General features: G+C 41.8%; 1 protein-coding gene across 10 annotated transcripts in view; it reads right to left on the reverse strand.

Moving 5' to 3' along the window:
- SCML2 (Scm polycomb group protein like 2) overlaps positions 1–13,802 on the reverse strand; it is a 282,901-nt gene that overhangs the window by 22,885 nt on the left and 246,214 nt on the right. For 9 of the 10 annotated variants that reach the window (XM_029603334.1, XM_029603332.1, XM_029603328.1 and 6 more), the window contains 3 exons: positions 12,040–12,153; positions 11,291–11,572; positions 8,144–8,307 (listed from right to left, as the gene is read on the reverse strand). In XM_029603334.1, coding sequence (XP_029459194.1) covers positions 8,144–8,307; positions 11,291–11,572; positions 12,040–12,153 — 560 coding nt within the window. The remainder of the gene's footprint in view (positions 1–8,143; positions 8,308–11,290; positions 11,573–12,039; positions 12,154–13,802) is intronic. The other variant, XM_029603329.1, reaches the window with a different exon arrangement.

The following is a 13,802-nucleotide window of genomic DNA, read 5'->3' on the forward strand; positions in this document are numbered from 1 at the left end:
GAGGCTCCTCAGGAAAATCATGGCAAACACAGTCGCCGTTCCGGGGACGCCGGAGAGAGCGGCATAAAGACGTGGCAGAAGCCATCTTCCCAAGGCTTGAGGAGAGAGAAGGAAGAAAGGTGAGGCACAGAGGTCGAAGCCGTCTGAGACCAACGGATGCAACACTGAGGAACTCTATGAGAGGCTTCAATTTGTCGATGCAGCCATGTAATTATTGTACCATGTAAAGCTAGTGGGCAGCTCCAACCCCCTCCCTGAAGGTGTCCAACTAGAGTCTTTGCCCAGGGGTGGGGTGTTGAAGAAAACCCTGGTCTTTTTAACCTGTTTCAACAGAGACTCCACAGCCACAGACTGGTGTGGTTACTGGACCACACCAAAGCTTCGAGATTGCTTGGACCCTATATCTGAAGTCCAGTTTTCTAGCCATTGTGGAGAAGGCAGAAGATTGGATTACCCCACATGTTTGTTTGTAGAACCCACAGCACTGAGTGAATTAATACTGCCACCAGCTTGACAGGAGTTTCCAAAATTCGAAATATCCCGAAGACCCCCTGCAAGAGGATCCATGTCCCTCCAGACATTGACTCCTATTGCCTCACTCCATTTGTCCAGGAATTTGGAATACAAGAGAGCTTCTGGAAAGAGATAAATGCTCAGGAAGGTGAGGTAAGGGGTCTAAGGGATCCCTGTAGGCCCTTTCTCAGTCTAGAGGAAGGGATACACTAGCCCATGACTCCGACGGGCAATCATGGTGGTGCCCTCTGAGTGGAATACACCTGGGAGCTACCTCAGATGGTGGTGTCCTGGGCTCCATCTTCAGCCTAGCTGGATTCCTCCGCAAAGAGGGAGCGAGGGCTAAATCCTTGAGGGGTCGATTTTCAAAACCACATGCCCAATGATGTGCAGATTTTATAACATTTACACGCATGTTATAAAATCCAATGTCTATGCGCACATGCGCATCGGATTTTAACAGCGCACGCATGTGTAGGTGGATCGCGACTCGCACGCCCGGGGGGAAGGGATTTTCAAATTATGCGCAGCAACGCGATTGGCCTTTTGCCTAGTTTCCTACCCCCCCCTGCCTAACCTTCCATCCTTTTTCCCTTTCCACCCCAACCCAGCTACCCCAAATGTTTTTACTTTACTACTTACCGCTCCCTCCAGAGCAGAAGTATTTTCCACGTGCCAGCTGGCTGCTGGCGTGCACTTCCCCGGAACAGTGGCCCCTTTTTCAGGGCCCAGCACTTCAGCGTGTAACGGGGGTTATGCATGTGGCTGGGATATTTGTAAAATGTGCGCGGTGCGTGCAAGGCCTGGCCACGCGCATAACACCCCTCCCCCCCCCCCCCTTTTTTTTTTTTTTTTAAACACACGGCAGGCTTTTAAAATTTACTTGTGACATTTTGGACAGAAGTTGAAGGGTGCCCTCCTGGTCAATGGCCACTAATGAAGTAAATAAAGTCTTCCCCAATTCAGCTACCTGGTCCATTGGCTGTTGTGCCCTTTGACCCAGAGTTGGGAAAGAGACATCCTCTTCTGAAACCAATATGGGATCATCTTGAGAAGCACATACTGAACTCCATGACAGGGCCCGTTCCCAAGTCAACTGCAATGATAGACAAATGTAGACCAGAGGCACTATGGAACATTTGAAGTCTGGACTCTCCAAACAAAGACCATGGGCAAATGGCAGGGAAACAGCTCCAGGAGGCCAGAGGTCAGGGACAAGGAAGTGAGACAGAGAGGAAGGCACCAACATGAAGGAAGACAACTGTAAAGAGTCTCCTCCAGGTCCTCATAATGCTTCCTCCTGCATCGAATGTCAATGGCACACAGGGCCAATAATGTTGTCAGACTCCTTCGGTGCTGACTACACCACCAATTCAAGAAGTATTGCTTTTTCTTCTGCGTAAATGATCTCCACAGGGAAAGGAAAACACCCTGATGCACAGAAGAGCTCACAGGGTTCCTACGTTCGATGTTTCTGCACCTTGCTCGACCCCTGAACTACAGCAGATTCACAGCCTGGTGCCATAGTTGGAGTTTTACCCAAGAAGCTCCTGCATGACTCAGCAGGGAGGGAGTCAGAGGAGGCCTCACTCTGGGAAATGTGTCCAACTTTTGACTGACCTGTGAAGCTCCTCCATCTTCTACGCCCTGTTCTTCTGGGACCACAGTCATAGCAGTTGGCTGAATCATGCACGGGATCCAGGCATTAGTAACAAATATCTTGGCAGACTGTGATGGATATCTTTCAGCCACAGTCAGCCCTTGAAGCTGGACATAGTTTTTTTGGGTTTTTTTTTTTAACTTTACTGAATTTTAATATAAAGCGAAAACCACCTTTGAAATCAGAAAACATTTGGAAAAACAAAAAGTAAATATTAAAACAAGCAAATCAAGAAACAATTCCAAATTCTAAGTCAAACAACATTGATACAGAAAGCAGAAAGTTTAAGGGAGAATAAAGAAATTGCAAGAGCAAGTTCTCTGCTTAATATATTTAATCCTTATTGACTTCTATTGGGAAAGGTACTGATCTTTTGGAGTCTAAGAATGACTGAAGTTGCTCTGGAGAAAAAAAATATAACAATCATTAAATCCGACAACACGTTTACACAGATATCTTAACATAAAGGTAGCTCCTAACAGTAATGTAGCTTAGCTTGTCTAAGTGCAAGAAAAACTTTACAGCTTTCCTGAGTCATTCTGGCCAAATCTGGGAATATTCTAAAAGGCTGATCATAAAAAACACTTTACATTCCGGAAATAAAGCTGTATACCCTTACTCAAATCTGCCTCAGAAACAAAGGAGACCAAAATTTCAGGACCAGAGTTCTCTAGATAATTTGTCAAATCAAATGGTGAGGAATGAAAAGGTCTATTCGGTAACAAAACATTGTGAGAGGAAATAGGAAGGAAATATATCGTATTGACCAAGGTAGTAAGTCGCAATGCAGTATCTTCAAAATATATTTTCTTAAAGTCACCAATGATTACTGTCCAATAACTTTGGGGAAATTATGGACACAAATATTAAGATGGCTGGAATTATTTTCCAAAAATTCCAGACATTGAGAGAGAGCATTTCTATCTTTAATTAAGGAGTTATTTAATAATTTAATCTTGTGTATGTCCTTTTCCTTAACATTAATCTTAGATGCTTGCTCCATTAATAAACCCTCATGCTGTATCACCATAGTCTCAAATAAGGAGGAAAGGGAATCTTTTTCTTTCACAGCTATTAATAAAGAAGAACAAGGGGATCCATTGTTGACCAGGAAGCAGGTCAGGATCCGAAGGGAGAACTCTGACCTTTCTTCTGCACTTTGGAGGAATAGCTACAGATAACACAAAGTCAATAGGCAACTGTAAATGCCAAGCAGCTCACCTGCAGCCACGATCATGCCACCATCTTACTTCAACAGTGGAGACAGTTATTCTTTTACTTTTCCTTGTGTAGTGGCACTGAAAAATGTTGCTAAGGAGCTGTCGAGGCAACTCTGAAGTCAGTCAGTTGAAGTATGAAACTTCAGAAAAATTAACAAAGTGGTGGAAGGAGTGGAGATGGCAGCATGACTCTGGTTAACATCCTGGTTTTTCTTTTGCCTATTCTTGTGTTTTATTTACCTTAGCTGTTTCTTTGCTGAAACTTTTCTATCACAGTGCCTCCTAAGTGCAAGGGCACACCAAGACTTTTTCCTGAGGTGTCTTTTTACCCCTCTCATGCAACAGAAATTAGACATCATCTTGGAGAGAGCTGTGTGCTAAATGGAGGAATTTCCTGCTGCCGAGTACAGTGTGGGAGAACTTATCTTGGCTGGGAATGACATTTCACGCTCGTCCATGGCCTATACTGCTGGCCCCTGAGGGACCATCCAGGTCCTGTAGTGACCCTGTTGCAGCTTGACAACAACGGGGGTCAAGCTGCAGGGAATGCTGGCATGGTGACTTTGGCACTGGAATAAAGCTTGCTTGATACTGCTTCACTGAAATTGGTTACGCAGAGGGAAGAATCCTTGGATGAAATAATGTAATGTAAATAAATGTTTCTGCAGCAATTAACAGTGATCCTTCACTTGAGCTTCAGAGCATGAATCACGGCCCCATCTGGATGGGAATATGGAGGTAGGCCTCGGACAGATCCAGAGAGGTCAGATATTCCCCCGACTGTTCGGCCATTATCACAGAGTGCAAGGTTTCCATGTGAAAATGAGTCACCTGCAAATGATGGTTGATTCCTCTGAGATCCAGGATAGGACAAAAGGAGCCCTCCTTCTTGGGCACAACAAAATTAATGGAATATCGCCCCAAACTTTCCTGAGACACAGGCACTGGAACCACAGCCTCCGCAGACTGAGGAGCCTTGACAGGGTAGATTCCACTGCCTGCTTCTTCTGCAGGGAGTGGCAGAGACACCATGAACACATCCCGAAGAACACTGCCAAATTCCAACACATATCTTTCTCATATCACATCCAGCAGGACCCAATGATCCGATGTGATTTCAACCCACCTCTGATAAAAGAGAGAGCCATCCCCCTATCTCTTATCTTTGGGGGTGGGTCAGCAAACTTTCATTATGAGGTTTGGGAGGATCCACCACCTGAGCCCACGCCTCTCTTGGGTTGTCTGGGATGAAAAGACTGAGATATGTCGAAGGGCCGAGTCCTCTGAAAGGAATGAAACCGCTTGGAACCCCTAAGATGACCCCTCATACCAAAGGGGCGCTGCAACTGCTTCTTATCCTTCGGCAACTGGGGATTCACCCCACTTACTGGCCAGTTTCTCCAACTCGCTCCCGAACAAGAGGGAACCTATAATACGGCGCACACACCTGACTCAAGTAAGAGATTGTATGTTTTCCATAGCAGGTCCAAAGCTATGGAACTCCCTACCTGAGAACCTAAGGCTAATTCCAGACAGAAAGATTTAAATGTGAGCTAAAAACATGGCTATTCAAAAATGCATGTAACCTAACTTAAAACATCTGAATGTAGAAAGAAACAATAACAAGGTCAAAAGATACTACCTGAAGCATGAAAAGAATGAAAGAATCGATACAACGTAATAACTAAAATGTGAAATCCGTTATATTTTATTTTATTCTATTTTTACTTTCTTTACTCCTTGACCATGTCTTAACCTTGAGTCAAATGTATAGGAACAATTTGATTGATAAATGTCAATGTCTATTTATGAAAACTACCTCCATTACCCTTTAGTACTTGTTGATTTATAACTATGAATGTTAACTTGTGTAAACCATTGTGATTTTTTACATGGAACGATGGTATATAAAATGAGTAAATATATAAATAAAGAACAATTTCATAAGATTAGCTTTGGAGGTTGTGTCGGCCGACCAATTGCACAGCTATAAATAACATCTGGCCGCTATTATCGAAGCCACTCCCCTAGCCGAGGTACAGACCAAATCGCAGCCCACGTGTACTAAAGGGGGCAGCGGGTTCCATAACTGCTCTGGAGTTCACCTCAGAATCATAAACCTCCTCAGAGAGAAGCAGAAAAGAGCGAGCCACCAGGGCACAACAGGAAGCTATCTGCAATGTCATTGCCATTGCTTCAAATGCTTGTTTGAAAATGGCCTCAATTCTCTTATGCACATCCGTCAAGGCCGTTTCTCCCTCCACAGGAATAGTCGTCCACTTAGAGATGGCACAGAATAGCGCATGCACTTTCGGAAAATGCAAATGCTCTCTCACCACTGGATCCAGAGGATACAAGGCCTTCCAATGTCCGACCCCCTTTGAAATTTGCCTCCAGAGCATCCCATTCAAGATTCTTGAATGGCTTCCATAACAGGCAAAAAACAAGAGGCTTTACGCAATGAAACCAAAATGGGATTCTTCTTTGGCTCAGACATGGAATTTGTTCCAGATACTCCTAGCATCTTCAGGGTCTGGAAAATCAGGGCCAGAAGTTCATCTCGATGAAAGAACTACAACATGGTCCAATACGGTTCCAGTCCCAGAGGAATTTCCCCTTCTTCCCTGGAGTGAGGATGTGCCTCATCATCAGTGTCATCAGGGTTCCTGTCGGGAATACCCACAGCTAACAGAGGCGTGTTTCAGCGCTTAAACATAGGACTGGAAGAGGGGCCCATCAGCTGAGGATCCGACCTAACAGGATTGGCCGAAGCTGAGGACTGCGCCTGAAGAAAGGATTGCAATCCTTGAAGAAAACTGTACCCAAGAAAAGGCAGAAGGATCCAGGTCAAAACCAGAAGATACTGGAGTGGGGCCCACTGAGCTGTCATCTCCTGCAGCGGAACCAGTCAAGGGAGTTCCAAGGTTCAGCACACCTCCAGACAAATCCTTAGCCAGACCATCATCAGGATGGGAAGAACAAGGTTTAGCAAAATCAGAGGAAGCCATTTCTCCTTGAGCCTCTAAACAGAGCTGACACAGAGGGCACGTCAGGCTGAGATGCCTGAAAACAACAGGCAACACAAAGAGAAAGGCGCTTAGGTTTCTTGTTTATCGGCGTCATTAGTTCATCTGTTGACTGAGAATGTACATCCAGCTGTCTCACGCTGAAAAATTTTAAACGCACAAAAATTAGGCACCCCAAGAGTAAGCGTCGCAAAAACACAAATGCACAAACAGTGTCCCTAAATCTGGGCGCACCATTGATATGCTTAAAAAATGTGCATGCAGGAAGTGCACCCAAAACTGAGCGCACAATTCGTCCGCAGAGCCAGACGCACTGTGCATGCCAACGATCCTGTAGAGGGCAGTCAAACGCACAGAAACGCAAGAGAACCCTGCCATGGCACGCAATAAAAAGCCTAACAGCAGGGCCTAGCCCACCCAGACTGTTCAACCTGCTAGGCTGCCCAATTCCCTTAACCCCCACGGGAGCAGGAACAAATGTCAGAACAGTGTGCCGAGCATAGAGTCCGGAGGAAGTCCTACAAAACCCCTTTACACTGTCTTCTTTTTTTTTTTTTTTTAACTTACCTGAGCTTAGCATTCCTGGCTGAGTACAGAGACTGTCTCCAGCTGCGGGGGGGAGAGGGCATTTGTCATCATGCCACGCTCAGTTTCCTGCACCTGCTGTCAAATCAGCTAAGTCCATGCTAGTGGAAAACCAACTACCAGACCAACTGGCTATCTGAGGGACCACGGAAAGCACCTCATGGATTCTCAACTGGAGGAGGGACCATCTGGTATTGCCGCAGGAAAGCAGGGCTTTTTTTTTTTTTTAAAGTTCTCTTAAAATCTGAAGCAATCCCCATAGGGAGATGCATGTCCATCCTCTGCTGGAGATGGAGAATACTGGCAGGCTGATGTCACTGCAGGAATATATATACTGTGACATCAACTTGCTCCATCTCCATCTGCTGGCAGATTTGCATAACCCACTGGTCCTAGTCCATCTGTCTTCACGCTAGGAAAGTTGAAATTTTTTTTTAAATCTTCAGTTTACATTTGATTTTTTTTTTAATTATATATTTTTCTGGAATCTTGACTGTTTCTTTAAGAAAGTATCTCTTGTGGAATTATTCTGAAAATGTTAAAAAAAAAAAAAAAAAAAAAAAGGAGGTACAAAAAAAACAAGAGGGCACACATCTACGTGGAAACTTGTATAAAAATAGATTGAGGGGCTTATGTGGGAACTCCCATGCACACTTAGTAGTAAAATCTTTTGAGTTGGAGAGATGACCATTCAGTGCTGTTGGATGGTCATCCACATGTCATGGCTAATTCAGTTCTGCTTGACTGAACACATGCTTCTGAATAGTTGAATACTGTTCATTTTGTACTTTAAAACCAGAATGAAACCAACCTTGACAGAAACAAGATTCTGACAAGTTTACAACACTGTAATGAACTCTTGTCATCTGAAAAGCCATTTTGTATTATTATATTGCTTTGAAACCAGCTTTAAAAAGGCAGTATAGTCAAAGTTAAATGAGCACTATACTATTAGGAAATCCAAGAGAGATATGGTTTCCAAATTACAACTAATAAAGCTTTGGTTTGAGGTGAGGGGTGGATTTTTTTGTCATGAAACACAATGGGAAACAAAGAGGCCTGTTTATTACTAAATGTACAGTAGGACTGGAGATTATAAATACCCTGCAGATCAACACAAAAGCCAGAAAGGTTCCTACATGTCTCCTGAAGAGTTCAGCATGCGGTGCCAATGCCTGAGGATCAGCTTCTCTCACAAATCGTATGACTTCATCTATAGACCAACTGGAAGGATCCTTATTGTATATTCTTGATGGCTCACGATCTGGCACATGAAGATCTGGCCCAGTTGTAGAACTTGCAGCTTCAATCAGAATTAGAAGGCAGAATAATAAAGGTCAATTTACTTTGAAAGAAACCTTCCAAAGTCTTTACTACAATTTTAACATTACTTTCTAATAGTTACATTAACTGTCTGATTTATCTATGTATCACTTAGAGCCACAGGCTGGGGCAGATTTTATAAATCTGCGCACACGTGTAAATACAGATTCTAATACAACTAACAAAACACTTTACATCATTCACTACTTATTGCTCTTTCCACTAACATTATCTCTGATACTGATGTTGAGATTATCAGCATATTGCTATTTTATGTTAAATCGTATGCTTTTCTAAAGAGCCAAGTTTTCAGTTGTTGCTTGAAATTCTCTCTGTTATTTGGTGTATTAATTCTGGAAGAGTTTTCCACAACTTGGGGCCCGCTATGGAGAACATTCAGTCTTTTGTGTTAGGTATATGTTCCAAGTAGAAGGAACCATTAGGAGTCCTTTGTTTTGTGATCTTAGGGCTCTCTGTGGTATGTAAAGTTGAAGTGTAACTCCTAAATAACCTGGGTTATTATTATTGATGATATTGAAAATTAGAGGTAATACTTTATAATGAATTCTGATTGTATAGGAAGCCAGTGCAGTTCTATCAGTGAGGGGGTGATGTGTTCGAATTTCCTTATCCCTAATAAGAGTCTAACGGAGGCATTTTGTAGTAATTGTAGTGGTTTCAGTATACTTGATGGTAGGCCTAGTAATAGGGAGTTGCAGTAGTCCAAGTTCAAGGATATAAGTGTAAGACAGTGCGGAAGTCCTATATTGTTAGCAGTGGTTTCAAAGACGTAATATTCTCAGCTTGGCGTATCCAGTTTTGATTAATTTGTTTATATTTTTTCATAGTGAAGTTCCCATTGATCTGAATTCCTAGGTCTCTTAACTGATTTGAGGGTGTAATATTAATAACTCATAGGTCTAAGGTTGGCGGTTTGATTATTGTGTTCTCTCTCATTAACCACACAATTTCAGTTTTTTTAGGGTTTAGAGTTAGTTTTAGTTGAGAAAGATTTTGTTGTATGTCCGTCACTTATGTTGTCAGAGACGATGCAGTTTTTTCAAGTGTTTTGTTGAAAGGGATATAGAATTGTAAGTCATCTGCATATAGGAAGAATTTGATTCCAAGGTTTGCTAGTAATGCGCATACAGGGCCGGATTTTTAAACCTATGCGCGTGGGGTACATTTGTGCGCGCTACCCAGTGCACGCAAGGTGCACACTAGTGCACCTTGTGTGCGCCGCGCCCTAGGAGAGCCCCGATGGGCTTTCCCCGTTCCCTCAGAGGCTGCTCCAAAATTGGAGCGGCCTTGGAGGGAACTTTCCTTCTGCACCCACCCTGCACCCACCCTGTCCAGCCCCCCAGCCTGAAAAAAAAATAACCTGTACCTTTATCCCAGAAGTTATGCCTGCCACAGGCAGGCGTGCCGGCACGTAATCCCCAGGCCCAGTGGCCGTGGAGAGGCCTCTGGCCACGCCCTGCCCCACCCCGGACCGCCCTTTTTTTCAAGCCCCGGGACTTACATGCGTCCTGGGACTTTGTGTGTGCCGCCGTGCCTTTTGAAAATAGGCCCGGCATGCGTAATCCACCTGGATTTACGCGCGTAGGCTTTTAAAATCTGCCCCACAGGTAGCAAATAGATGTTGAATAGTGAGGCCGAGAGTGCTGAAACTTGGGGGACACCTGTATCGATTACTTCATGTTGGTCTTAATCCTTGTTCTTTTTTCATTCTAATATTTTTCATCTTTTATACCGATACTTATTTTTAACAGGTGCTAATCTTTTCTTGTAGTAATACCCCTTCTGTTTTAAAATCTGAGTCTATTCTTCAGTTTTTTGTCATATACCCATGTTTGATAAGCATTGATGTGTTGCCTGTATGGGGTTTTCATGAGGATTCAGCTGAGCAGGAGCCCAACTTATTTCTGTTCATAGAAGGCAACTGGCAATCGCAAAGTCTGCACTTTTACCCACAGACTTTGCTCCAAACCTCAAACAGAAAGTACAAACATACTTCCCCTCTGAAAAACACCAAAGGGTAAAGTACCCGAAGAGATCTGCACCTATTTTTCCCCTTCAAAACATGCACTGTTTTAAAAATGCAAAATTATATTTTGCCCTGCCCTGGAAACACCTCCACTGAATATGGGTATATTTATTTATTTAAAAATCTTTTCTATACCGTTGTTAAGCGGATGCCATCACAACGGTTCACAATAGGGCACAAAAACTATATGTTAAATATGGTATCTGGAATTCTATATGTACCAGCAGTAAGGATGAACAGTTTCAAAAAGTCATTTTACCAATGGGCTTTGAAAATTGCATTAATCAATATTTTGGGCCAGCCTGGTGACTTAGTGGCAGTGCTGTACACTACCATGCAGAGGGTCCCCAGTTCAATTCCAGATCAGGTGGGGATGATGCAGTCTCACTACCATTAAGAGAGTTACTAGCTTTGATTCCCAGCAACTGGCTAATTTTATAACTCGGAGGCAATTACAAAGTGCTCCACATTTTGTGGGCAAAAAAAATGATTTTTTTCTTTTCAATATGGTGATGTTTTCTTAATTGTATGCACTGTTCTGTACAAGAGTTTTCTTGGTTATATTTGTAAAATGTATAAATAAAATAAAATTAAAAAAAAAAAAAAAAGATGGAGACACCTGGAAGCCAGATTTACAGCCCATGGTATAGGGTTCCAGAAAGAGCCTTGGTGCATGGTTCCCAGTCTTAGAACCATTGCTGCAGCCATCTAACTTGGTATAGGAGGAGGTTGGGCCTATTAAAACAGGGGACAAATCCCTGGGTAGTTGCAGACGAAGGCTCATGGTCATCACAGCACAGGCTCTGATTGAGCTAGAAGAAAAAAAATATATAAAAGGAGGAAGTACTCTGCCAAAAATAAAATGTAATGAACGGCTTAATATCCAATTATGCAGACATTTTAAGATTTGCATTACCTTCAATTCTCCTTTGCATACGGTTCCTGTTTACTTCATAATAGCTAGCGTTCCCAGCAGAACTTGAAGACAACCTCCGTAGAATGGGGGCAGAATTTGAGGTAGCAATCACTGGATGGAGAGAGCCCCTGTAGTATGTAGCATTTCCTGAGCTACGGTAATCAGTGGAATTTCGATGAGAAGGGCTGGGAACATTCACTGAATTAAGTGCAGAGTCCATAGATTCCTCTAAAAATCTGTGTTCTTTGAGAGTACCATTTTCTTTAATTGGTAGTATTTCTGCTATATAACCAAAATCATACAGATGAAAAAATATTTAGCAGGTATACAGTTTTTATGCTTTTCCTATTTTATTCTTTGTCATTAATTTAGCATTTTCTATATTTAGCAGGGAACTTTATATCCTGGTTTCCTCCAAAGTAAGAAGATAAAAAGAAATCCTTATGATATAACTATGCCTTTAAAGGGAATGTATAGTTTGCACAATAACTATATAGATATGTTTTTCATTTAATACATAGATGTTTCTCAATAAGTCATGCAACAAAACCCATTGTTCTCTACTGTACATGAAAATAGAATTGTGTTATCTTAATAGCAGAGATGTATAAAGACCAATTGCTCAAACCAGACAAACTTCAATTCAACCTAACTTGTACTGTTATTTTTTTTCCTCACACTATCTTACTTGCAGTCTTGACTGTGCTGTCAGGTTTCTACTGAAATAGATACAACTGATGCTAGAGTACCTTCAGAAGGGTGAGCTTCTGTTCTGGACAGTTTAGGAGAGAGAGGAGCAGAATATGGTGGAGAATCCTGAGAAAACCTTTTAGTGTTTCTGTTTTCCGATATTTCTTCTTTTGCTATAAAAAGCAAACGTTCTTATAAATGAAAAAGAAAACCTGAGAAATTTGAACAGCGACCATTTAATAAAAATATGTCATTAAATTTTCCTCCTTGTATTGTATTATTTTCTCAAACAATCTGAACAGCTTTTCATAAAATTCATTTACAGCAACACCAGCCCTCAAAAGTATAGTAATGTGTCAATTATCTAACTGGGTATTGGTCCATTCAGATAACTGAATGAATTAAAAAAGCATCAGCATTAGGCCTGCACATGTACAAGTCTATATAATCAACATTGGTATAATTGATGCTCCACTCTCCCAAAAGTAACTGGGTTACACACCAAAGAGAAGTCTTCATTTATTTTCTACTTGGAATTTAGTTTACTAGAATGGATTGCCTTCTGTCTGGTCAAGAGAAAATAGGTACTGACTTATACCTGTCTAGAAAGAAAAAAAAAAACTTTAACCAGTTCCCTTAGTTAATTAAAGTCAAAGAATACAGAAAATCTAAGAAGGGAAAAAAGGGTTGCAGGGTCACTACCTACCTGCTAGAAATGAGATAAAGGTCTAGAAATTAATACCTATTTAATATCTACTAAATCTATTCAAAGTATGAGATGTTTATGATACCAAATGGCCTATAAAATTTAATGTGGACAAGTGCAAAGTGATGCATTTAGGGAAGAGTAACCCAAAATTATAGCAAAATAATACAAGGTATTAGGAGTCCCCACTCAGGAAAAGGATCTAGGATATGTTGAAATTCTCAGCTCAGCGTACAGCAGCAGCCAGGAAAGCAAATAGAATGCTAGGAATTATTAGGAAAGGAATGGAGAATAAAACAGAGACTATCATAATGCCTCTGTATCACTCCAAGGTGCTACCTCTTCTTGACTATTGTGTGCAGTTCTGATTACCACATTAGCAGAATTAGAAAAGGTACAAAGAAGGGCAACCAAAATGATAAAGGGGATGAAAAGATTCCCCCTATGAGGAAAGATTAAAGAGGTTAGAACTCTATCTTGGAAAAGAGACGACTGAGGGGAGATATGATAGAGGTCTAGTGGAATGGAATGAGTAAATGTGAATCAGCTGTTTACTTTTTCAAAGAGTACAATGACTAGGGGACACACAATGAAGTTACCAGGGAATACATTTAAAACTAATAAGAGAAAATATTTTTCTATTCAACGCATAATTAAGCTCTGGAATTTATTGCCAGAGGATGTGGTGAAAGCTATTAGCATAGCTGTGTTTTAAAAAAGGTTTGAACAAGTTCCTGGAGGAAAAGTCCATAAACCATTATTAAGATGGAGCTGCAGAAATCAACTTCTTATCCTTGAGATAAGTATCATGGAATCTATCTACCCCTTGGGATCCTGCCAGGGACTTGTGATCTAGATTGGCCATTGTTGGAAACAGGATACTGGGCTTGATGGACCTTTGGTCTGACTCAGTATTACAAGTCTTATGTTCTTATAAAAGGGACAAATAGTTTATCACAGGCCTGGAATACGGAAAGATGATCTCTTGACAATCTCCCTAGTAGAGAAACTCTAGAAAATTATGCAAATGATGAGGTCTCTGCCTAAAAGTAAAATATAAGGGGGAAAAAGTCTAAACTATGAGGTGAGGGACCAAGAGGAATCCCCATTTTCTAA

Source organism: Rhinatrema bivittatum, chromosome 5, assembly GCF_901001135.1.
Source record: "Rhinatrema bivittatum chromosome 5, aRhiBiv1.1, whole genome shotgun sequence".
Taxonomy (NCBI): Eukaryota; Metazoa; Chordata; class Amphibia; order Gymnophiona; family Rhinatrematidae; genus Rhinatrema; species Rhinatrema bivittatum.